Raw genomic sequence first — 26545 nt, 5'->3', positions numbered from 1 at the left:
GTGTGTGTGCTAAGTCACCTCAGCCGTGTCCGATGCTTTGCGACCCTGTAGACTGTAGCCTGCCAGGCTCCTCTGTCCTTGGGATTCTCCAGGCAAGAATACTGGAATGGGTTGCCATTTCCTCTTACCAACCCAGGGATGGAACCTGAGTCTCTTATGTCTCCTGCATTGGCAGGCAGGTTCTTTTCCACTAACACTACTTGGGAAGCCCCAGGATGTCTGCCTAATTCAGGCTGGAGGAACCCAGAATCTGGCCACACAGAGGGCTAGGCTTGGGGACTCGGGGTGGCACAGAAGCCTGGGAAAGAACCATCGGACAAGGGGAGGGCTGGGAATAATGGGGGGAGAGCAGTTGCCATACTGTCCTGAGGAGCTGATAGAAGAAAAGCCCCAGCTAAAGTCCGAAAGGATGATATTTGCATGTGTATTGAACATCGCCAATTAGGTGTTAATATCAGCCAGGGTCCCCACAGGAAACAGATGGCACACACAAACTGGGAAATGCGAGGGCAGTTTAATAAAGGAACTGTTTACAGAGGGGTGGGAAGGGTGTGGGGAACCATACGGGAAGGCTCACTATGCAGTACCCTGGGGCTGATAACCAGGGTGTGGTACATCCCTAGGCCTGAAGGGAGGAAGGAGGGAGTGATGTTGAAACCTGGAGGCAGAGATGCTGTAGGAAAGGAGCTCTGACCTTCTGTGAAGGGATGCAGCAGCCCACTCTGTAGCTTCCTGTCCACCCCTGCCTCCCCCTCCCCATCTTCTGCCTGTGCCCCCTATTGACCAGAGGGAAGGAGGCCCCTCATACAGTCCAGGCCCACAGCAAGGAGAAGGAAAAAGAGTAGAGGAGAAAACAGAAAGGCCTCCAGCCCAAGGACGGGAGGGAATTTCCCAGGCCTCCCTGCTCCTCTTCCCTCAGGGCACCAGAATAGCTCTAATTAATGCTCACTGTCTGCCAGGCACTGTTCTTTGCCTTTAAGAGGTAGTACACTCCAGCATCCATGGGGGACTAGACTAGTTCCAGACTCTCCCCATACCAAAACCCTCAGATACTCAACTGCCTAATAGAAAATGGTGTACAGTATTTGCTTATATCCTATGCCCATTCTCCCATACACTTTAAATCATCTCTAGATTACTAATATTATGTAAATGACATGTAAATAGTTGTAAATACAATTTAAATGCTATGTAAATAGTTGCTGGGGGCACATCAAATTCAAGTTTTGCTTTTTGGAACTTTTTGGAGTTTTTTTCCAGAATATTTTCAATCCATGTTGGTGAGACTCAGAACCCACAGGTGCAGCCACCTGTAACTCCCTTAACTTTGACAGACGCTGAGGGAGTTGGTGTTGTTATTCTCACTCCCAATTTGTGGAAACTAAGGCAGGGAGAGGTTGAGTATTCTTTCCCCGAGTTGCACAGTTGGTAAGGAGAAGGCTGGAATTTGAACTCAGGTTGACTGACTCTAGAGAGTTGGCCCTGCCTTTTGATGCCTCAGTCTCCTGAGGCCAGGAATCTGTGTCAAGGAAAGGAGATGCTGGCACCAGGGACGGGAGAGCAGTGTCAGGCCCTTTGCAGCAGGAAGGACCCAACTTAGCACAGCTATGAACAGCTGTATGAAAAATAGCTCCAGGAAGTAAGTTTGGGCCAAATCTTCCTCCCAGAGGGTTTCTGCTCAGAGAGATGGCCAGGATCTCCTGGGAAGAAGCAGCCAGTTGAGCCTGAGATTGAGATTAAAGAGGTGCTCAGTGGGCTAATGACCTGTGAGGCGTGGGGTGGGGCAGGATAAATGTGCATGGACTGTGTGGTCACAGGGATGCTTCCTGGGAGCCTTGCAGCAATGCAGTGATAGGTTTTATCTTATTTTACACACAGGTGAGGAAACAGGAAGAGACATCCTGCTGTAGTTTTCCAAACCTGGAGTAAGTAGAGGCAGTGAGGAGGGAAGAGAGGGGAGAGATTAGGAGTAAAAAGGATCTTGAGCATCAAGGAATCCCAGGGGCCTCTCAGCCTTGGGGAGACTTGTCAGAATCACCTTGGGGATCACTCACCTACTGGTCCCAGGACTCCACCTCCAGTGGAAGTGATTCCAATTTGCTGCTATCCCAGCCGGGAATCCCTGATCTAGTTCAACCTTTCACTTCACAGATAGTAAAAGTGACACCAAGGAGGCCGCTTCGTGCGTTAGGGACATGTAAAGGGTGTGGGGTCAACGGGACTTGATGACACACCGGATGGGCTGGGGAAGGAGAGAGGTGGGAAGTGATACAGAGCGTCTGAGTCAGGCTCCTGAGGAACTGTTGGCAACTCTGTGTATTAGACGTTTTAGGGAACCAACACTAATTTTTAAAATTTTTATTGAATCAGTTCAGTTCAGTTCAGTCACTCAGTCATGTCTGACTCTTTGCGACCCCATGAACTGCAGCACACCAGGCTTCCCTGTCCATCACCAACTCACAGAGCTTACTCAAACTCATGTCCATCGAGTCAGTGATGCCATCCAACCATCTCATCCTCTGTCGTCCCCTTCTCCTCCTGCCTTCAACCTTTTCCAGCATCAGGGTCTTTTCCAATGAGTCAGCTCCTCACATCAGGTGGCCAAAGTATTGGAGCTCCAGCTTCAGCATCAGTCCTTCCAATGAATATTCAGGATTGATTTCCTTTGGGATAGACCGGTTGGATACCCTTGCAGTCCAAGGGACTCTAAAGAATCTTCTCCAACACCATAGTTCAAAAGCATCAATTCTTCGGTGCTCAGCTTTCTTTATGGTTCAACTCTCACATCCATACATAAATACTGGAAAAACCATATAGCTTTGACTAGATGGAGCTTTGTTGGCAAAGTAATATCTCTGCTTTTTAATATGCTGTCTAGGTTGGTCATAGTTTTCCTTCTTTGTCTTTTAATTTCATGGCTGCAGTCACCATCTGCAGTGATTTTGGAGCCCAAGAAACTAAAACTAAAGTCTGTCACTGTTTCCCCATCTATCTGCTATGAAGTAATGGGACCAGATGCCATGATCTTAGTCTTTGAATGTTGAGCTTTAAGCCAGCTTTTTTTTTTTAATTGAATAGATGTTATTAAGCACATTTAATATTCAATAGTGAAAATATTATATAAAAAGTATATATTGAGACACCTGGATCACCATTTTGCTACTTTTAAGTGACCTTTTTTTTTTTAATTAGTTTGGGTTTATTTTTTCCACTGTATTGTAATGCTAATATAAGCAAATATAAATATATATTCTTATTTCTACCCTCTTTTTTACACAAAGTGTAGCATGTAATATGTAACAGCATATTACACTGTTATGCACCTTGTTTTTTTCACTTAATATACCTGGAGACTCCTCCACAACAAAATCTGAAGACCAACTCCCCATTCTTTTCTGTAGCTGATACACCGTGGCTTATTTAAGCAGTCTCCATTTGCTGGATATTTGGTTGTTACTTGTCTTTTGTCATTTAAAAAAAAAAATGCCGCAAGGAATAATCTCGTGTATAAGTCACTTTGCAGGTGTCCCAGTCACCTATTCGTGTTTCTTAGCTAACTATGGTGAAGGAGCAGGTTTTACTTTTCCATATGCAGTCTGCTGCAGATGGATACTTGGAGAAGGCAATGGCACCCCACGCCAGTACTCTTGCCTGGAGAATCCCATGGATGGAGGAGCCTGGTAGGCTGCAGTCCATGGGGTCTCTAGGAGTCGGACACGACTGAGCGACTTCACTTTCACTTTTCACTTTCATGCATTGGAGAAGGAAATGGCAACCCACTCCAGTGTTCTTGCCTGGAGAATCCCAGGGACAGGGGAGCCTGGTAGGCTGCTGTCTCTGGGGTCGCACAGAGTCAGACACGATTGAAGCGACTTAGCAGCAGCAGCAGATGGATACTTACGTAAAATTCAATCAAAGCGAATTTCTTAAGAAGTGAATTGAAAAAAAAAAACTAGGCAAAATACAAGTCCACATATTTTGTTATTAGATCCAATAGACATAAAAATTACCCTGTCAAATTACTATAAAGGTTTTAAAAAACACTATCCAAATTCTTCATTTATCTTACCTCAGAGTGGTCACAGCTTGTGGACCACACTTCGAGTAGCACTGGTTTACTCCAGGGAATTAGGTCAAAGGGGGTCATGACTGTTGTTTTGCCAGATGTTGCCAGGTCCCCTTCCATGGGGTTGTATCATTTTGTACACCATCCAGCATTGTAAGGGGTAGTGGTAAAGAACCCACCTGCCAATGCAGGAGACACAAGAGACATGGGTTCCATCCCTGGGTCATAAAGATCCCCTGGAGGAGGGCACAGCAACCCACTCCAGTATTCTTGCCTGGAGAATCCCTGTGGACAGAGGAGCCTGGTGGGCTACAGTTCATAGGGTCGCAAAGAATCAGAGACAACTGAAGCGGCTTTGCATGCGTGCATGCCAGCAGCTTATGAGCACCCCTTTCCCACTACCTCCCCAAGAGTTGTCATCTCACTTAATGTGTGCGGAACTGATATGTGAGCAGCCTTACCTCAGTTCAACTTTTAATTTGAGTTGCTCTTATTATGAATGAGAGTAGTGTCATTCATATTTTTAAGCCCTATTTGAATTTATATTCTTCGCCATTTTTCTACTGGATTGTCATCTTTTTCCCCTGGATTCTCAGGAATTCTTCATGTATTAAGGATATTAGCCCCTTGTGTCTGCCACAAACTGCTAATCTTTTCCCTTGTTTGTCATTTGCCTTTTGATATTGCTGGATGTTTCTTTTTTGTGGGGGGTGGGGAGGAGCTTGCAGAAGTTTGTGATTTTTATGTAGTTAAATTTGTCAATCTTTTGTTTAATAGCTTCTGGATTTTGAGTCATGGTTCTCCACTCCAAGGTTATAAAGAATTCTGCCCACATTTCCTTCTAGTATTTTTCTGCTTTTATCCTTAACATTTAAATCTTTCATCCAGTGGAATTTTCCCTAGTTGGTGAGAGTTATGGATCTAAATTTATCTTTTTACAAATGGCTACCCACTTGTCCTAACTCCATTTATTAAAATCCCTAAGATACCACCTTTATCATTAAAATAAATTTTAAACCATTTGGGATCATAATAGAAAAAGCTCTATAATTTGTCAGTTTTGTCCAGAATACCATTACGAGGGAAATTAGCTTTCAAGATATGATCTATAACTTTATATTACTGGAGCAGAGCAAACTCTTAAGTATCATAAATAAAATATAAATTTTATTTAAACAAACAAACAGATCCTGTGGGGCCACTGACAAGCACACAGGAAATCGGGAGAGGTGGGCATTGCCGAGGGAACGCGTAGTGAGTGAGCGTTTGCTTTGCAGGTCTCCGCCCAGCCTGCCTCCGGAGCCGGTACCACAGAGGGGCCCACCATGGTGTTCCCGGGACCCCTGGCTGTCACATTGCTGCTAGTGCACCTCGCCAGCTCCCAGGATGTCGCCGGTGAAGCCAGCGGTGAGCAGCAGCTGTGCTCCCTGAGGGAACACCCCATCGTGGCCTTTGCAGGTGAGAGTCACTTCCTGCTGGGTCCTTTCTTGCAGTAACTGTGTCCTGAAGGACTTAGGTGAGCCCTCTGCAGGGTCTCTCTGGATGTTGGAAGTCATTTCCTGTAGGGTATGAAGACTCTTCCTCTGGGGGTAGGTGTAAGAGGAATGGGTAGCAGTGGGCTGGAGGATCTGATTTTGTGTGCAGACAATTCCTTCAACTCTTTCTCTATGTTTCCCTGGGGTCCTTGCCTGGAATTCCATTGCTAGAGAATGAGGTTGTGGCTGCCCAGGGTGGGGTGGCCAGGGGTTGGTGGGTCATCTCAGCTGTAGCTCTTCTGGCAGCATGAGCTCTGCTTCTTGGTTTCCCTGGGGAAGAATGAGGGTGACTCACACATGAGGGAATGCCTGGAGATCTCTGGAAAGCTTCCTTCTGCTCGTGAGAGTGTCCTGTTAAAGTCTTTCCCAAGCTGGGGTTTGTGAGTCACTGGACATATTCTGAGGGGTCCATAAGTTCTCAATAAGAGTTTCTAAAAGGAGGATATATATTTGATGATAATCTAAAAACAAAACACAAATACCAGAGCATCTTGCCTGTTCTCCCTCGATCTGTTAGCCAATTTGGGGGTCACTAGGGGTGTTAGGATCCATCACTATGTGGCAGCTCACATGAGGATCAGCAGATGTGGTCTCAGGGGTCCCCAGGTTCTTAAGCTTGATAAACTATCTGCTTTTTCCTCTTCACAATAACCCTGGCAGCACAGCAGGGCAAGGGCTCATCTCTGTTTACAAAAAGGCGGGCTGAGGTGTAGACTGTTAGAGGGATTTGTCAGAGCTGGGTCTCAGTGTTGGCCTCCTGACTCCCATCCGGGGCTCTTCGCACTTCCTGGGGCAGAGGGCAGGTGCTCCAACCTCGGGTGCCTGGCAGCCCGTCCGGTGAGATTCCACACAGCCAGCTTAGAGGGGCAAGATAGAAACCAGAGTGGAGAAATGAATCCATGAGACCGAGGCAGGCATGGGATCTGGGGGGTGGGGAAGGCAGTGTGGATAGGAGCTGGGGCAGCAAGGTGGGGAGGCTGGGGCCTTTCAGATGTGCGGGATACCCAGCTGTGGGCTGGCTCCCGCTCAGGGAGGAGAGTTTCCAGCCGTCTTCTCTGTGCTGTCTTGTTGGAGCTTGGATCCGAGGCTTTGAAGGCTTAAATGGATTAAAGTAAATTAGCAGTGTCCTTAAACCTACAAAACACACGCACACCCTCAGACTTCTGATGGCTCCTGGCACGCTGGTGGCTGTTGCTGATGGGAAGGACCGAGGAGCAGGATTCTGAGGGTGGCCTTGTCATATGAGGACCCCCCCTGTGGCAGCTCCTAATGAACCCTTTCTTCTCAGGGGCTTTGCTGGGGCATGGTTGGATCTGGGAGCAGAGACAGTGGAAGGAGAGCAGGGGAATCCCTGTTGCCCAGCCAGGCTGGTCTGTATTGGTACAAACTGGGTGTGATGGGACGAGGGTGGAGAGATGTAAAGACGTGTTCCCTAAGAACTTGGCTTCCTTGGCACCAGTTCTGATCTTCAGCTGTAAAGTACTTGAATGAAACTGACTTCCCACCCCACCTCCTTTCAGAAGGAAGGAATGAGGTTAGAGTGACACAGACAGTTGACGTGAAGTGACAGGAAGTCCCTGGGTCCCAGGAGAGGGGAGGTGGTCCATCATCCTAGACTGACAGCCCCAGAGAGTGGAGTCATCTTTGTTTTTCCTCCTCAGGCCTTTTGGTCTCCCTGAAATTCAACCCTTCCCTTTTTCTGACAACTTTGAGTTTTCCTGTCTATTTGCCAAATTTTTCTTCAACCCTAGACCCAATACCTGACTCTAGGCACAGTGCTGGACTTTGTGAGGCCTCAGAGGTGAAGGAGAGTTTCCTTTGAGTACTGTTTCTTGTTCCTTAAATGTCACTCCCTCTGGTCCCCCAGCGCAGTTCGTTCTGGGCCAGGGCTGGTCCTCTTGTCCACCGCCGCCCCGTCCCTTAGTTCTGCAGGGCACGCACTAGGGACTGCATTCATATTAGGTGACTCTGTGCTGGGTGATGCCGTATTCCAGTTGCCAAATCCAGCCCAGCACCAAGCCCCAGCTTCCGGGACCCCCTCAGATGTTACACTTTACTTCTGACTGATCAGTAAGCTTCTAACCCTGTAGATCTGAGTTTCCTTCTGCCCTGACACCTGGCTGATCTGTGAATAACCCCTAAATACCCCCAGAGGAGCTGCCACTTGCAGAATCTGACAGCCATGTTTCTGTTTCGTAAGGATGAATTTTCTCCTATTGGTTTCTTTTCAGGGGCTCCACCTGTGTTTCTCTCTGGCCTGCATGTTATTCCTTTCACTGCAGCTTGGCCTTTCTAGGTGGCAGGGAGAAGCCACTGTGGGGTTAACACTAACAGTGGTTCACCCACAAAGTGGGTAATTGATTTGACTATAATTAAAATCACAGGCGCGTCATGGAGAATGTCATTTTTCTCTTAAAGTCGCCATCCAAAGCCTTCACTGCACACGGTGCTCAGAACGTGCTTGGGGTTTTAACGACAGCTTTCCCTCTGGTCCTCTTTGCCTGTTTAATAAGAGGAAGCTGGCTCCCTTCCCAAGACGGCTCCCCCAGGATCACCACGCTGAGCCCCTTGCATCTCCTCCCTCGCCCCTTCTCTCTTGCCCTTGTCAGTCACTTCGGGGTAAGGAAGAGGGTCAGAAACGGAAAGGGACCACCCCTCCTCCACCCCACCTCCCACTGTCATCCTGGCTCCTGCCCCGGTTCCTCTTCCTCTCCCCTCACCTCAAGAAAGGGCTGTAATGAAGGCTGAGCTGAGCCACCTCCAGATGGAGTTTCTCCTGGTTTGCTGCAGACCAGTCATACCACCTCTTCCTCTGTTCAGCATCTGGAACATCCCTGTCAGAAGGGAAGAAGGGGATTAAAGTGCGACTTGTTGCTCTTATTGGAGAGCACCCAGTATGCTGGGGACAGACAAACCCTTCACACACACACACACCACCCAGAAAACAGATGAGCACATTCAGAGCGACAAAAACATGCAATGTGAAGGGAACTGGAAGCGTAGAGAGAACATAGAACAAAATAAGATCAGTGTGGAGAGGTTATAATCCAGGAAGGCTTCCTGGAGGAGGAGGACCCTTGGCTTAGTCTCTAAGGTACTATGATATCCTATCCGGATTTTTGAGAGTGGCCTTGAGATCAACTAAAAAGCCTAGTTGACTCCAGATCCACTCCCCATACTGAGATCGCCCAAATGCCATTGCAGCTTCATGATGGTTTGTGCCAGTCTATAGCCACATGCTGAGGGCAGAGGCAGACACAAAGGGTCTGCTTCATTTTGCTGCAGAATTTCTTTCTTCTCCTTTTTTTTTTTTTTTTTTAATGGTGCATATCTCAGTTTTCTGAAAAACATCCAACTTGCAAAACCTTCAGTTCTCCGGGGAGCGATTAAGTGTTTGCCTGTCATGCAGAAATGAAGGGCTGCTTTTACTCTGTAGTTGGAGGGATAATGAGCAATGATTTATTTCCCTTGGATTGCACACACACACACACACACCCTGCCCTCTCCCCTGGGCCTTCTGGGAGCCAGTTACTATAGCACTGTGAGGAAGAAAGCTCAGGGCCTCCTCACATTTCCCCATCATCTTTACCCTACTACCAGTATGAAAGTTCCTCTGCCCACAGCACTCTCTCTTCGCCAGTCAGTTCCCTTGCACCCATGAGGAAGAGGCTGAAAGAAAGCTGTGAAGGGGCTGTGAGCCTGGATGGGGGAAGTGAGCTTCCATTTGGAGGGAAAGTTATCTGGGCACTGTTCCCAGATGTACCCTCCCATGACCACTGCCCCATCCATCCAGAGGGCTGCAAGGTCTCCTCTGCCCACCCAGTCCTCATGAGAGACTTTGGTCTTGGCTGGGATGATCCTCCTTGGAGACAGAGATGGGCACTGTCCACCCATCCTCCCTTTCTTCCACCTCTGTGGAGTCTTGTCCGAAAACCCGAGTCTTCTTGTACAAGAGACAGTTGACAATTATTTATACATTTAATCAATTACTTCTGGGTGCTAGGCAGAGGCTAGAGATCCCAGAAGCAAGATCTTCCTTGTCCCCCAGCACAAACTACCAGATTAGACACCAGTGAGATAGGGGCTTTGATGGCAGTCAAGTAGAGGTCTATAGGAGCCTATTACCTTTTGTGGGGGAGTCAGAGAAAGCTTCTTGGAAGAGGTGGGGTGAGGATGGGGACACATAGGAGCTGTTGCACTGAGGGAGAATAGAATTGCAAAGGTTCTCAAGCTCTGGTGGGATAGATCTGGAGATGTGCACTGGTTGAGTGTGGCTGGGGTAGAGGGTTTGAGAAGGAATGTATAAGCTGAAGTGTCATTCTTTCAGTGCATCACTAGATAACTAATGCGCCAGGCTTTCCTTCTACTTGGGAGGACAGTGGGGCTGGAAACCAAAGGCCTTCACAGGAGTTGTGACTGCCTGTAGGAAACTGGGCACTATTAAAGGGTTCTAAGCCGGGGAGTGACACGGCTAGAGTTGCGTATTAGAAAGATGGCTTGGTTGCCTTGTGGGAAATGGGCTGGAGGGGCAGGAGTGGAAGGTGTGCCGCTTAGGATGCTGTTGACAAGAGATGACGGTAGCTTGCCGGGGGGATAGGGTGCAGGGGCAAGATGGCTGGATTTCAGAGGATAGGACTTGCCAGTGTGTTTGGTGTGGCTGGTGAGGGTCTTGAGGAGTCAAGGATGGTTATAGGTTTCCTTTGTGCAGCTAGGGGATGGGTGGAACCCTTCTTTGAGCAAGGGAGCAAAGCAGGAACAGTGACAACACCCCCACTCCCTGTCCCCTAGCTGTCTGCTCACAGAGGTGGGCAGGTGGAGCCCAGATCTCCGAGGTGCCCCCTACTTCACTGCAGCCCTTCCGTTCTTGGGTCCAATGCTGGCACAGTTGGGAGCCCCTAGTCCAATAGTAACTTAACAACTGCCTCTCCCTCCCCCAGATCTGAAGCCATGGGTCTCTAACTTCACCTACCCTGGAGCCCAAGATTTCTCCCAGCTCGCTCTGGATCCTTCCAGAAACCAGCTCATCGTGGGAGCCAGGTAATGAGGTACAGGAGAGTTAGGGCCAGGACTGGGGGATGGATTCTAAGCACATTAAGCAGATGGAATATTATTTGGGATGACCTTCTGTGGGCAACCCCTCATCCTGGGTCCCTGTTCCTCTCTACCAGACACTCTCTCTGTGCCTGAATGCCTGTCCCCCAGCAAAGGAAGCATTGGAGGGGAGTGGCAAGGAGGTAATCGCCACATCTCAGCAAGCCACATTCCCCAAGGCGTGGCAGTTATTAAGGGCAGGAATGCATGCTGTCAACCTCCTAGCCTGCATCCCAGCCATCATGCCAGAACCTACCGAGCTGGTGTCCTCCCTGGGAGCTCCACGCAGAGAAGGTGCCCCCTGCTGGCCGGCTGGCTGCCTGCACCTGGGACATGGGACATGGGACATGGGCCGTGTGCTTTTATGAAGGACCTCCCAGTTGCCATATCAGTTACCCCCAAGACCCAGGTCCAGTATTTAGGGATAATACATTCTTGAAGGACTTATGGAAACTTTGCAGAGTGAATTAGGAGGAGAGAAATCTCACAAAATCGTAGACCACCAGCTCTGGTTGGGAAGGGAGCTTAGAGATGGTCTGTTCCAATAGGACCAGCAGTAGCACCACTGGGGAACCTGTTAGAATGCAAATTCTCGGACCCTACCTGATGAACCGGAAACTCTGAAGGTGGGGCCCAGCAGCCTGTGTGTTAGCACGCCCTCCAGCTGAGCCTGGTGCACACTGAGGTTTGAGAATCTCTGGCCTAATCCAGTTGCCCTCAGTTTAAAGAAGAGGAAGCAGAGGCCCAAGAGGGGAAGGTGACCTTCCTGAGATCACGTAGCAAGATAACAACAGAGTCTGGGGTTAAAATCCAGGCCCCCTAGAACCTCAGGGTTTGAGGTTTTCTGCCAAACTACGTTACCATCTCCAGCTGCACTGGTGTTTCTCAGAAGCCCTCTGCCCTGGGAGTTCTGATTGAGCAGGTCTGGGGCAGGGGAGGACGGCCAAGGGGTTGGGCACCTCCAGGCTGCACTCTGTAGTTGACCAGCCTCGACTTTGGGGCTCTCCTGAGTAGCCCCAGCCCTTCATTTGCCATGTGTAAAGGAGGACAGAGCTCTGGACCAGATAAGCTGTGTTCTTGTCCTGGGTGACCTTGACCTGTGAGCCTCAGTTTCCTCATCTGTAAAGTCTGGGTTACAGTCTCTGGGCTGCCAACATGACAGGGCTATTAAGAAGCTAGGGTTTGTAAAGCAATTTTCCTTCAATAAGAAATAAATTAATTTTTAAAAAAAGAAGCTAGGGTTGAATGCATTTTATTGTTTTATTTTGAAATTATTATTTTGTATCAGATATGTGTTACGATATAACATTCAGAAGATACAAAAGGGAAAAGCAGAGCCGCCCCCCGCCAGTATACTAGGTAGGATCCCTGACTGGAGGCATGCTGTGTGTGAGTTTATGTGGCCTCTCTGAGGTAATCTCTACATGTACAAGTATCTAAGAGTATGGACCTTATTTTCCTAGCAAACAGCCATTGTTTTACTTTTTATTTGAGGATAATGGTAGATTTGGGCTTCCCAGGAGGCTCAGCGGTAAAGAATCCACCTGCAATGCAGAAGCCTCAGTAGACGCAGGTTTGATCCCTGAGTCAAGAAGATTCCCTGGAGGAGGGAATGGCAACCCACTCCAGTATGCTTGCCTGGAGAATCCCAGGAACAGCAGAACCTGGAGGGCTACAGTTCATGGGGTCTCAAAGAATCGGACACGACTAAAGCAACTTAGCGTGCACGCAACGGTAGATTTACTTGCAGTTCTAAGAAGTAATACAGAGAGATCCCATCCTTATACCCTTCACCCAGTTTTCCCCAGTGGTAACAGTTTGCCTACCCACGGTACAGCACTGCGGTCAGGAAGCTGGCATTAATGCCATTTTCCCACCTGATTCAGGGTACACCAGTTTTACATGTAGCCTTTAGAATCCTGAGGCCTTTGAAATAAGTGAAACAGAGAAGGACAAACACTGAATGTTATCATTTATATTTGCAATCTAAAAAATAAAACGAATGAATATAGGAAAACAGAAACAGACTCACAGATATAGAGAACAAACTAGTGGCTACCAGTGAGGAGAGGGAAAAAGGCAGGGGTGGTGGTGGCGAGATAGGAGTAGGGGATTAAGAGAAACTACCATGTATAGAATAAATAGGCTACAAGGATATATTGTACAGTGCAGGGAAATAAAGCCAATATTTTAAATGGTGTATAATCTAGAAAAATACTGAATCACTAAGTTGTACCCCTGAAACTACTATATTGTAAATCAACTAGACCTTAAATAAACAAATAAATAAATCCTGATGCCTTTGCTCTGACCTTGTGGAAGCATTTTGAAAATGGCCATTCATTCTGTACCCCGCATGTCCCAGGCACTATTTTATGTATCAAATATGTGGTAAAATATCTAAGTGAAAGTGTTAGTCACTCAGTTCTTTCTGACTCTTTGCAACCCCATGGACTGTAGCCCACCAGGCTTTTCTGTCCATAGGATTCTCCAGGCATGAATCCTGGAGTGGGTTGCCATGCCCTTCTCCAGGGGATCTTCCCGACCCAGGGATCAAACCCAGGTCTCCTGCATTGCAGGCAGATTCTTTACCATCTGAGCCACCAGGGAAGCCTGTAAGATATGTGAAACATGTAATAAATCATTTAATCTTCACAATAACTAACCCCAGGCAGTAGGTCCTGTGATGATCCCCACTGCATGGACCAGAAAGCTGGGAGGGTTACGTCTCCTGCCTGTGCTCACCCTGTCCTCCCTGGTCCACTCCTCCCCCCTTACCTTGGCCTGGTTATGCCTGCAGAGAACCCTTTTTCTAGGATCATCCTTCCTTCCTCCTTCTCTTCTGCCTGACAGTCTCGCACTTCTCTGTGGGACACCCTGGGCCTCTGGAATTCAGGGTAGGGAAATTTTTTATTCATTTATACCCCGCCTTGTTCCATAAAGGGTTTGGGGTGGTCAGGCTATAGAGATTTCTCTCTGTTCTCATCTCCCAGAAGAGCAAACTTCAAGTTGTGATGAATGATTTTTGATGGGATAAAAATGAATAAAGTGATGCAGTGTTTCCCTTAATTTTTTAAAGCTGTGAGCAGATGCCTGTGTTACCTGAGCAGACGGCTGGGACAGAGCCGTAAGCTGGAGCCCATCTGTCCCTAGTCTGGGTGGGTGGGTGCAGGTGAGGGGCCTGGGGAGGGATGTTGGAGGCCTGAAGCCAAGGTCCCCTGGCCAGGCCCACCAGAACAGCAAACAGCCGAGTGGGTCCTGGGCTTGGAGCCAGAGGTGTCTCCTTCAGGCCCCTGGATCCATTCAGCAGGGGCCCCTCCCTCTGTTTCTGGCCCATTCCACAACCTTTCCTCTCATTTCTCAGCACAGCTTAGGTAGGCCAAAACTTTCTAAAGCAGTTATTCCAAAAACTTCAGGAACCAAAAGAGGAACAGCCAAAAGAAGATATAAGAAGGAAAGAAAAGTCTTAGGAAAAACCAAAACTTTACATCTGTTTGACATTAATAAAGCCTTTTAACATGCATCACACCATTCCTCTTTCCATGGGTCTTATGAAATAAGGAAGACAGGCGTCAGTGTCTCCACTTTACAGATGCGGACACTGAGGCCCTCAGGAGGCCCCCAGCAAGTGGAATTCTCCCTGTCTCTGCAGCAGGGTCTACTCTGTGAGCCCGTATTCACTTCCATGCGGTTCTCTGAGCTGGGGGTCCTGCCACCCTCCAGGTCCACCCACAGTGCCTGTGGGCCTCCAGGGGCACATGAGTCTGGGTTTCTATCCCACCTCTTCCACATACTGTCTCTCTGACTTGGTCCATTTACCCCAGATGTTTCCTCACCTGTAACATGGCATTTTCTCTCTGCTCCCCGGATGGCTGTGCAGATTAAATGAGCTAATGAAGGTAAAGCTCTCCCTGGAGTTCGCCCACCATCAGCCCTCTGCAGTTGGCACCCAGTCCCAACACCCAGTCCTGGCACTCCATCCTGGCACCCAGTCCTGGCACCCAGAGGCAGGAGCCAGAAAGCCACTTCCTGGGGACCTGCCTGTAGAGCCAGCCTGACTTACCACCTCTGTTTCTGTTTTCACAGGAACTACCTCTTCAGACTCAGCCTTGCCAATGTCTCCCTCCTTCAGGTATATTTGCTTCCCTTCCCTGTAATTTCCCTGGTGTTTAGGGGCTGGGGCCAGGGCAGCACAAGGAGCGAGATTCAGAATTCAGCCCCTAGGGTTGAAAACAGGAACATAGTGCTCCTGTCAGCGGCTGTGGACTCACCCTAGCTGTCGGGATGACAGCTGGGAAGGTATTTGGGAGTGGGGGTCGCAGCCACATAAACATAGGGGCACACACAGGGCTCCTGCATTGTGAGAACAGGAGCTGGGGGCTCCTGTTTGCCTGGACTGAGGGGCTCCAGGGGGCAGGACTTCCACTAGAAGCAGTTCAGTACTGGGCAAACTGGAACGGCTGGTCATTCTAAGTGCAGAGCCTAAATCCACAGGAAGGTCTCTGCATTTGGGCCTTGAGGGAAAGGGTATCCCTGGTTGCTTTCTTAGCTTGGCCTGAGTGATCCCATTCTAGCTTAGCATTTTCACTGAGCTGTGATTGATTTATTATCTGTTGCCAAGAAGGACTCCCCAAGCATAATTCCCTAAGTGCTTTGGGAGGCATTTTAATGGGACTCCTTGATCCAGAACATTTATACCAGATTGAGAAACAGATGCCAAATCGTCTCTGCAGAGGCTGAACATTCTAGAGAAAGGAAGGCCATCTCTGCATCTGAGAGGCTCAGTTCCTGTGTCCAGGGGAGGCTTGCTGGTTTCCAGTGATGGGGAGTTCACTGAGTGCTTACTGTGTATCCCAAGTGAGCCGGAGGCAGAGGGGCTATAGACACACTGATCTCCGGCCTCTAGGGCTCACAGTACAGCCAGAAAAAAGCATGATGAGTGATACACAAAATCTAATTAGAGAGTGGTTATTAGCATATGGGGCTATTTAGTATAGGGTTTCACTACAAAGGGAAGCTGGAGAAGGGGAGAACTCCTTGGTGAGCAAGTGTGATATTCTGGTCTAGTTTCTTCTAGAAACTGTTCTAGACCTCCAGGGCCACTGCAGCTGGTAGCCAGAGAGGAGGCATAAGGGAGCAAAAAGAAAAAAACATGTGAACTTCAGAAGGGAAAGTCCAGGAAGAACTAGAGAAAATGGAAAAGAAATGCCATTTATCTATTTATAATAAACATTAGTAAACATTTACTGAAAAGCTACTAAAAACTGGGTGCAGTCCTAGTATTTGAGATCCAAAGGTGAATCACGCTCAGGCCTTGCCTCAAGGAGCAAGCACATAAATTATAAATGATTTCCTTTACTGGATGGGATATGTTCCTGGGGCCTGGGCTGGAGCAAGGTAGAGTAAATTCCCAGAGGCAGCATCCCACGGCCTGCCTGCTTGGTTGGTCAAAGGAGCCCATCCAGAGCCTAGGTTCCAAGAGGCTTTCATGAAAAATGAAGACAAGATGCCAAGCCCCACAGGCCAGGGTCTAGGGGAAGCCAGTGCAGAGATGGTCCAAAGTGGGTGGGAGGAAGTAGATCCAGGGGTCCTTTCCTGAGCCCAGGCAGTTGGTTTTTTATTAAGCTCCCATGGTCTGCAAATGAAGGTCTTCTGGGAGCCAAGTGAGGAAAGGGAAACAGATGCACAGAAATAATGACAGTGCTGTGGGAGGCATGTAGGAAGTGGGGCATGCTGGCTGCAGTGGTGGCCGAGGCACAAGGAGACAGAGATGTGAAGTAGCATGAAGCACAGAGTGGGGCAGTATGGGAGGATCACGGGGTGGGCGTGGGATAACGATGGGAGATGAGGCCCAGGATGAGAGAGGCTGCACCACAGAGGGTCTTCAGAGGGATCCATATTTTATTTTGAAGGTATAAAGGTTTAAGCAGAAAAGTGATATGATTATGTTTAGTGTTCCAATCACCTGGTCCCGTGCAGAGAATGGATTAGTGGAGGAGCTAGTTAGGAGAAACTGCAGTAAGGTGATTGATGGGGAGAACTGAATTAAGACCGCAGAGTGGGGATGGAGAGAAGACAGGAATTGATCTTCAGGTGGCAGACACCTACAGAGTCACAGCATCACACAGCTCCAAAGAGGACCGGGCACATTGTCTTCTGTGTGAAGGTGACCCCTAGAGGTGGAAAGGAGACAACCCTGGAGGGTTTAGCGGAGGCTTGGACCACAGTGGTGCCATTTGCCTTCTGGTTGCAGAGCTGAGTAGCATAAACCAGGAGTTGACTGGAGCTAGCCTGGCTCTAGACACAGGTTTTCTCTTGGATGCCCACTAGAATCACTGGGGGAGCTTTAAAAAAGCACTGATGCCTGGATCCTATCCTTAGAGATTCTGTTCTAGGGTATGGCTGGGCACTGGGATTTTTAAAGGCTCCCAGATGATTCCTATGTGCAGCCAGATGTAGGAAGCACTGCTCTAGGATGTTAAGAAGGCCCTTGTCTTAGGGCCCTTGTCTTAGGCAGCATAGATGTTGCCCAACTGGTTTGGGTTCCGCAGGTGTCCTTGACAGCTGACCCACAGGTCCTGGATACCCTACCTTACTAGATGTTAGGACTGTCTAGCTTGATGCTGAGGCCTGGCGTTTGGTTTATTCAGCTCTGAGTGGATCTGATCTCACCATGGAGATATCTTCTTCCAGCTCCATCACTCACGCTTGAGGCAGGGACTGCACCTCAGGGGCTTTTCTGAAGGGTCCTGCACACCAGCCACAAGTGCACCAGGAACTGGTTTTACCACCTTCCCGGGGTGTATCTTAGGGGCCTGAATCCAGGAGTTCAGATTGGATTCTTTGTAATAGAACCTAGGAGATAAATAAATGCATTTCATGTTCACATCCTCACCTCTCCACCATAGGGGGACCGACCTGGCCACAAAGAGGAGGGAACAACAGAGAAGTTGGAGGGGGCCGTCCAGCATCACCTTGACCAGGCTGGAGGTAGACCACAGCCTCTGGTCTCCTTGTTTGTCCTCTGATGAGAAAGCCCTGCCTTTTGACCATAAAAGCTGGACTTCACTGAGTGCTCCTCCACTGCCCTACCTGGGGCTTTGGGTCCCTTTTTATACGTTTTCAGCATCTGCTATCACAAGTGGCTCACAACAGCTAAGGGCCAAAAAGCTCCACCACTTTCCTGACAGGACGAGGCTGGGCCAAGGCCTCCCCGCTCCCCAGTCCAGCTTCCTCGACTGTCTTTGCTGCCTGGGGTATGCTCAAGGTTGTAACTCTCCTTTATAGCCAACTGCTCCTCCCACGTGGCCCCAGGATATGATTTAACCAAACTTAAACACAGTGTTTTATTGATAGTTTAAATAATTAACATCCCTTAAATAAAAATCTAAATGCAAACTGTTTATGCAAACTAGTGTCCATTAAAAGGACTTCTAAGTACCTAACCCCTATTAAACAATTTGTGTAAACTACTGTTCCTCAAAAAAATAGAAAAACTCAGCTTCCTTCCCAGTTCTCCAAGCAGCATGGTTGGAGGTAGCAGGTAGCAGCAGAGACGGGAGGGTTTGTGCGTGCAGTGTGGACGTGTGTGCATGTGCGTATGTGTGTGTGCACTCCTGTGCTTGCAGAGGGGGAGGGGAAATCAAATCAGCTCACCAGTGCTTGTTATCTTTCGGTGTAACTTCATAAGCTGGCTGTGGGAAAGAAAAGGTGGCCCGTGGCCGACAGTGTCGGGGCTGCTGAGTGGTAAGCTTACTTGGATTTGTCAATCAGGAGATCATGAGCCACCTGTGCCAGAGCAGTTCCAGGGGATGACGTGGCTGGAGGCCTAATTGCCATGGATTTATGGTCTTGGGCTGCCACATGTCCTGCAAGTGCAGAAATGAGGACTGTGACGTACATAAGCATCAGGACGCATATGGGGCTTTGTTTGTGCCTGGGCAGATGGCGAGGCTGATTCTGAGCTCTTTTCTAGTTATCTGCACATTGTCCAAACTAGGCTGGCAGCTCCAGAGTTTGAAATCTAAACTCTGCTGAGTGGTGGACTTAATGCTAAGACGTTTTCATGTTCAGCCATTGTCTCTGGTGTTCAGGGGAGTTGTTGAATCTATAAGGAGATTATCCAGTTCCTGGCTCTCTTGACTGCTTTCTCCCATAGCAGAAAACTGTGCAGTTTCTCTTTACTAGGGATTGCTATCCTGGAATTCCTAGTTTAAAGCATTCTGTGTGGTCGATTGATTATACACATCTTATTTCCATTCCTTCACAAAATTCCACTAAAAGGACAATGAGAAATTTTAAAAGATACAGATCTGCAATAACAGAGAGAACAAAAGAGATGTCAGCAGAGAAAAGATTAAATGCATTCTGGGGAGGTGGAAAGTGGATGGAGCAAATCATAACCGATGTAGTGGAGCAGAACAGTTTATAAAGGGAGATATAGCAGAGAAGTAAGATGACTCCCCAGAAGGCCTCAGAATTTGGGCTGTTGGGTATTGTGGAATGTGAGGATGAGATACAAGTCTAAAAGGGGGACATGGTTGAAATTATCTAAATTGAGAAGCTGGAACCCAGATCTCCTGTCCCATCCCACACAGTAATCCCTTCCTCCATTTTACCCCTCCCCAAGAAAGGAACCCTGGAGAAGGAAAAGGCTACCCACTCCAGTATTCTGGCCTGGAGAATTCCATGGACTGTATAGTCACTGGGTCGCAAAGAGTCGAACACGACTGAGCGACTTTCACTTCACTTCACTTCAAGAAAGGAAAACTAAGACTCTTTCTTTAAAGGCACAACTAGTGAGTCTTCAAATCTGGAGACTCCAGGAAAGGGGAAATCTCACCACTGGGGTATGGGACTACAACAATATTTCTCCTTTTTCTATTTTTGTGCAGTTTATTTATCGAAGAAACCTGGTCATTTATCCTATAGAGTTTCCCACAGTCTGGATTTTGCTGACTGTAGTCCAAGTGGTATAATTTAACATGTTCCTCTGTTCCCTGTACCATCTGTAGGTTGATTCTCAGGTGTGAAGACTTTATTCAATTTAGATTCTGGCAAGATTACTTCAGAGATGTTAGCATGTATTTTTTTAGGAGGTGCATAGTATCTGATTTTCTCTGTATTTTTTTTTAATGTTAGCAGTCATTGATGATTTTTACCTAGATCTATTAATTCTTTAGGTTACGATGCATTAGCCAGACTACTTTTACAAGGAAAAACTTCTTATCTACTGTTTGATTACCTGATGAAACAGTTGTACAGAAAGACAAGATAAATGTTTGGTATTCTGTCTTTATTCACCAGTTTTCAAATAATGAACAGGCTTTGTAGTATCTGTCAATGATGATTAGTGAATTTTATATTTTATTACTGTTTTAACTACAGACTCATGGCTTTAAACATTGTGGATGTTTCAACCTATTGCAGTTGTCTCTCATGACTATCCCATCTTTTGCCAGTAAGGAGCCTCTTCAAGTTGACTCCTATGACACTATGACCCTGGTGGTTTTTTATTGCTTTCTATTGGTATGAAGTGATATTCTAGGCTTACCTTGTACATTTCCTGCCCTAGATCTGGAATTAGCTGTTTCTCCAAGAAAACTTGATTCCTTTCAGTGGGAAATGTTTAGTGATTTATTTTTAAATATAAACAGCCAAAACTCACCAGACATTTGAGGAACGCCTCTAAAGTCAAGGAGAAAGATAAAAACAAACAAGCGAACAGAATGAAGGAAGCTGTAAGAACAGGGATAATTCAAGAAATACAAGAAAACGCTTTCGAAATTAATTTTATATTTGGCAAAATTAATACAGTTATGTAAAGTTTAAAAATAAAATTAAATTAAAAAAAAATAAAAAAATAAAAACTAGAGTTTTCCAAGATATAAAATTATTTTGTTTATAAAACAAACAAAAAATGAAAATTTAAAGAGTGATTGGGCAAAATAAAAATTGACTTGAAGGATTAGAAGATAAAGTTGAAGGAAAATCTCTCAGAAATTAAAACAACAACAAAAAAACAAGAAATGAAAAGCAGGAGAGAAATAAATAACAGAAAACTAGAGGATCAGTGCACAAGGAACAGTGGATTGGATTAATAAGCGTTACTAAAAAGAGCACAGAGGAAAAGATAAGGAAGACATTAAGGATGAAATAACATAAGAAAATTTGCCAAAACAGAGGATGAGTCTTCACATTGAAAGGGTTGACTGAGTTCCCAAGAGAGACCTGCACTAAGGCACATCAGTGTGAAATTCAGTATACTGTTATCAAAAAGATGATTTGAAAAGTTTCTAGCATTCTTTTCTAAAGCAAAAAAAGAAAAAGGTCACTACAAAAGATGGGGACTGAGAATTATACCAGACTTCTCAATAGCAACACTGGAATCTAGAAGACAATGGAGAAATAAATGTCTTTAAAATTCTGAGTGAAAATTATTTTCACCTTAGAATTCTGTACCAAAATAATCGATCAAGTATGAAGATAGAATGAATCAGACATGCAAGAATTTAAAAAATTGATCTACCATGTTCCTTTTCATAGGAAGATACTGAAGATGTGTTCTACCAAAATAAACCAATAATTCAAGAAAGAGGGAAACATGGGACTCAGCAAACAGGAGAGGAGAGGAGGTAAGTCCCAGGTTAACAGCCAAACAGGAGGACCAGTCCATCCTGGGGCAGGAGGCAGGAGGTTGGGGCAGGAGGAAGACAATGGGAACTAATAGGTTATCTGAACCATTTGTGTGTATAGTTAGCAAATAACATTAAGAGAGAATGATGGACATTTGGGAAAATTCAGTGATAGGTACATTACAAAACAAGCCAATGAAGAAAATCAAGACAACTATTCAGCCCAGGAGAAACAAAATGTTGGTCAAGAATGGAAACCTTGTCAGAATAGGCATATTTCATTGATTCTCACAGGCGTATGTTTTCACATTTTACTGAGTCTGAAATCAGGCCACGGCTTTCTATCAAAGGCATTTTACAGTCACCATTGTCAGACTGCAGTCTTGATGGAGTTGTCTCCAACTGTACAGGCATGAACTTGGTCATTATTCCTGGTGTGCTCATCCAGCAACAGCAAGCCACTGACATTTCCGTTCACAAACCATTTAAGGATCATATGAGGAGGGACTATGAGTCTTGGTTTGTCAGAAACCTTCTATGGAGACCTGCTGATAAGATCAAGAAAGCACCAGCTCAACCTGTCAAGTGGGGGCAATAACTTGGAAGAAAATTCTGGAAACCAAAGAGAAATATTCTTGAATAATTGCTGCATCATGGGCTTCCTGGGCAGTTCATAAAACGATGGTCTAAAACAAGCAAACAAAACAACAAAAAATGAGCACTGATGACGGAATAGAATAGTGACTCAGAAGAGATGAACACTCGGAATTCAAAGAAGGTTTAAAAATACTCAATAAATTTTGCTTACATTTTTCTTTTTTGTATGCATAAAATTAATGTATGATTAAATATATATCTAAAGTAAAAATACTTCCAATAAGCTTACATTAAAAATTTAAGTAATAAAGGAATTTGCTAGCCTGTTTTCTTTCTTAATGATTCATATTACAATCAATGGTGTCCTACATTCAGTCAAATCTAGGGTTCTAGTTAGTAGCAGTGAATAATTTTCACAATGATATAAATAATGGTGTTGATTTTAAAGCATTAGATAATATATTAAAATATTAAATAATTTATATTACCTAATTATAATAGGAGGACTGGGAGAGGAGAGGGGTGGGGGAGAATGGAGATGGGTAAGTGGAAAAAAAATATTCACCTCCATAACAGGAAGTCAGAAGATGAAGTCTGAGATTGATACATATTTTTGAGAAATTGGATTTTTAAAAACATGTATAGAAAAATCAGTTCAGTTCAATTCAGTCGCTCAGTTGTGTCTAACTCCTTGTGACCCCATGGACTGCAGCATGCCAGGTCTCCCTGTCCATCACCAACTCCCGGAGTGGAGTTTACTCAAACTCATGTCCATTGAGTCGGTGATGCCATCCAACCATCCCACCCTCTGTTGATCCTTTCTCCTCCTGCCTTCAATCTTTCCCAGCATCAGGGTCTTTTCAAATGAGTCAGCTCTTCGCATGAGGTGGCCAAAGTACTGGAGTTTCAGCTTCAACATCAATCCTTCCAATGAGCATTCAGGACTGATCTCCTTTAGGATGGACTGGTTGGATCTCCTTGCAGTCCAAGGGACTCTCAAGAGTCTTCTCCAACACCACAGTTCAAAAGCATCAATTCTTTGGCGCTCATCTTTCTTTATATAGAAAAATAAAAGAGTCTAAAATAATTGTCCTTGGGAAATGGGATTTGTGTGTGAGAGGAGTTGTTCCTGGAGTCTTTTAAATTATTTTTTCATACTATTTAACTTTTTCAACTCTGTGCATCATTACTTTGATAAAAATAATTTTTGAAATAAAATAAAAATAAATAAAATGACTCAAGCCAGTTCTGTGCTGTAATCATTATAAATATACACATTCTTTTCAGGCCATATGTTCTAACTTTTGGTTTGAGAAACCTACTCACAGTGAGAGGCTGCACGATGTAACAGAGAGAGCTTAGTTCCAGTTGTCTGGGTTTGCATCTTGGGTTTGTTGCTTACCAGCTTTGTGACCTTGGGAAAACTGTTCAATCTTTCTGAGCTTCATTTACCTCACCTGTAAAATGAAGAGAGAGGTGTATCAAGTATCTGTCCCAGTGCTCAGCTCCATGTGACTTTGTCTAACACCTTTTGATTGTACACACCTGTCCCCCATGAGCCCCCAACCCTCACAGTGGGATTCCCATCCCCTTAGAAATAAAGTTGGCCCTTTTGAAATGCCCCTGTGCTCAGGGACCCCAAGGCCCCCGTGAAGCCCCTTTGTCCACACTGCCCCCTGCAGCACAGTCCCACTGTCCAGACTTTTAGGCCTGGACATCTGCAGTGTATGTGGGTCTTTGCGCTTCTCTGCCCCTAGAGGTCCTGAGTTTGCTTATGTCCCTCTTTCCTCTCACATCAGGCTCAGTTTGGGAGCTGATGGATGCCTTGTTCCTGTCCAGGTGAAGCCCATGACTCTGTGTCCAGATGCCATGGGTCATTTGCCTTTCTCCAAGGAAAGTCTGGGAGCAGAGGGCTGAACTTCAGGCATGGCGTGGCAGAATAAGCCCAGCCTGGTCATTGGTCTGATGGGGGTACAACCAAACTTGCCACCTAGCTCCCAAATCTGAGGTCTGCCAAAGTCAGCTCTCCCTCTGCCCAGGGGCTCTGGGGCTGCAACTTTGGACAGCAGAGAACAGCTCTGCCACTCTAGCTCCTGCCATCCCTTCCCCTCCCACATCCTAGACCCTGGGAATTCAGTAGACAGTGACCACAAGCCTAGAAGGCTTCTGTTAGAAATTAAAAGCAGGTGGTTTGTTTGTTTGTTTGTTTTTCTTTTTGCTCGTTTGCATGGAGGAGCTGCTTGTTCAGGGCTCCCTCTCCCAGGACAGGTAGGCAGTTCATGTTTATACATGTGACCCAGAAATATGTAATGAACCACACTCCGGGGCTGACGTTGCCTGGATGTGAAGGGTATCTTTCCTCCCCAGTTGCGCTTCAGTGGCTGGGAGGGGTCTCAGGAAGTACAGGCAGAGTAGATTCAGGGGAAGGAGGCCTCCTGGGTGGGGACAACTCTGTCCTCATGCCAAGGGCACTTGAGAACACGAAATGTCCTCTGGGTCCCTGAATGGAAGCTGTGTCCCCCAAACATCATTCCACAATAGAGCATGAGGGCTGCTATAGGGAAACAAGGAAGCTGCCTGCACAGAGGTGGGCGGAGGGTAGCAAGTGAAAAAGGGGAAGTGAGACAGTGGGATAAAGAGGAAAAAAGCACACATAGCTTTTGAACCAGGAACGGGGGTTCCAGTCTCTGTCTCCCACATCCCAGCAGCAAGTCATAGAGGACTTTGCAGGGTTGCAGTGGGAAGGTGACATTGTTCTTCTGTAGCTAAGGTTGGCAGCCTCTCTGCTTCCCATTCAATTAAGGAACATCTAGTATATAACTGAGGCATGTTTCCTGTCTCCTACTCAGGGCCTGGGGTGGGACTGAGGGTCCTCCTTGGCCACTCGCATCTCCCCAGCTGACCTCGGGGAGGAAGGGCGGGGGAGGCCCCAGGCCAGAGCCACATGGGGATGATGGGGGATGAAGGGGTTGTTACTTCAGGCCTCCTCAACCCGAGCAGGTGTGGAGGGTGTTGGGCCAAGAGGATGTCTCTGGGTAAGGAGGTCTGGCAGCCCTGCTGGCCCGCAAGGATGCTGTGAGAGGAACCTTACCCTGCAGGCCATGGCTGGCCATCTCCCAGCTTTCTGTCTCCTCCAGCCCGGCCACTGCCTGCCCTGGCTGTGAGTGACACAGCTGTGTGATGTCTGTGTGCTCCTCCCACAGGCCACAGAGTGGGCCTCCAATGAGGACACGCGCCGTTCCTGCCAAAGCAAAGGGAAGACCAAGGTAGGTGGCCTTGGTAGGCAGGGGTCTGGCTTGGAGCTGGCAGGAGGCCCATGGTGGTGGGGACAGAGGGTCACTGTGTGGGCACGAGGCCACCTGCACGGGAGACCCAGCCTGAATGAGCCAGGGGCTCCTGGTGTGGTCAAGAAGGCAGCCTGAGCATCTGAGTGGGTGGTAAGGCAGACAGCTGGCCTGGAAGAGAGGGGTGGGGGAGGGGGACAGTCACAGATGCTCCCTCCACTTTGGAGTGGGGCGCATCGGGGGCAGAGCAATGCTCTCGAATATTTGTGGCACAGTGGAGTGAGGGAAAGACACCTAGCTCTGCAGTTGGAGAGCTTGTCCCTCTATTGCTTCCCCTTTCTTGCTTCAGGAGGAGTGTCAGAACTACGTGCGAGTCCTGATTGTCACTGGCCGGAAAGTGTTCATGTGTGGGACCAATGCCTTTTCCCCAGTGTGCTCCAGCAGACAGGTGGGGGCTGCGTGGGGTCGGGCAGACAGAGGGGGACACCAAGAGGTTCTTTCACTCAGGCACACAGCCTCAGATGGAGCTGCCAGTTCAGCACATAAACCAAAACAAAAAGGATGCCCAATTAGATTTGAATTTCAGATTAAAAACAGACAGTATTTTAGTATAAATATGTCCTATGCAAGATTTGGGATATACTTATGCTAAAAAACTATTCATTGTTCATCAAAATTCAACCTCACCTTGGAGGGTCCTAACTCTGGGAACAGCCTCTGCCCTCCATGATAACTGCTCCCTCAGAGGGACTGTGGGGGGCAATGAGAAGGAGGTGGAGGGAAGGAGAGGTCCAGAGAGACCAGGGACCCAGGAGAAAGCAAAATTCCAGGGAAAGAACAGGCAGCCCCAAGGTCTCAGGAAAATAGCCGCATCTCCCCATTGTCCCAGGTGGGGAACCTCAGCCGGACGGTGGAGAAGATCAATGGTGTGGCCCGCTGCCCCTATGACCCACGCCACAACTCCACTGCCGTCATCTCCTCTCAGGGGGAGCTCTATGCTGCCACGGTCATCGACTTCTCAGGTCGGGACCCCGCTATCTATCGCAGCCTGGGCAGCCGGCCACCACTTCGCACCGCCCAGTATAACTCCAAGTGGCTTAATGGTAAGGAAACCCAGCCCTAGGGCTCCCCTGGTTCTAACCCAGCCAGCCCACCCTTAGTTTCCTTTCTGCCCAACCAGAGTGGGGCAGACACTTGCGCAAGGACCACAGCAAGTCAGAGATGGACTCTGGATGAAATCACGGATGTCCTGAGGACCCAGAGCAGATGGAGGGCAGACTGTGAGGGGAGAGAGAGTTAGGAATTGATGAAGAGGAAAGGTTACAGGAAAGAAGAGAT

General features: G+C 47.3%; 1 protein-coding gene across 1 annotated transcript in view; it reads left to right on the top strand.

The window, feature by feature from the left end:
• Positions 1-26545, top strand: part of SEMA5B (semaphorin 5B) — a 49973-nt gene that overhangs the window by 5194 nt on the left and 18234 nt on the right. The window contains exons 2-7 of the mRNA XM_055568395.1: positions 5344-5524; positions 10539-10638; positions 14779-14824; positions 25127-25189; positions 25557-25655; positions 26097-26310. Of these exons, the coding sequence (XP_055424370.1) occupies positions 5392-5524; positions 10539-10638; positions 14779-14824; positions 25127-25189; positions 25557-25655; positions 26097-26310 (655 nt within the window). The 5' untranslated portion in view covers positions 5344-5391. The remainder of the gene's footprint in view (positions 1-5343; positions 5525-10538; positions 10639-14778; positions 14825-25126; positions 25190-25556; positions 25656-26096; positions 26311-26545) is intronic.

The sequence above is a fragment of the Bubalus kerabau genome, chromosome 2 (genome assembly GCF_029407905.1).
Source record: "Bubalus kerabau isolate K-KA32 ecotype Philippines breed swamp buffalo chromosome 2, PCC_UOA_SB_1v2, whole genome shotgun sequence".
Taxonomy (NCBI): domain Eukaryota; kingdom Metazoa; phylum Chordata; class Mammalia; order Artiodactyla; family Bovidae; genus Bubalus; species Bubalus kerabau.
Note: the sequence above shows the minus strand (reverse complement) of the source record. Positions and strands in the feature narration are given on the sequence as shown.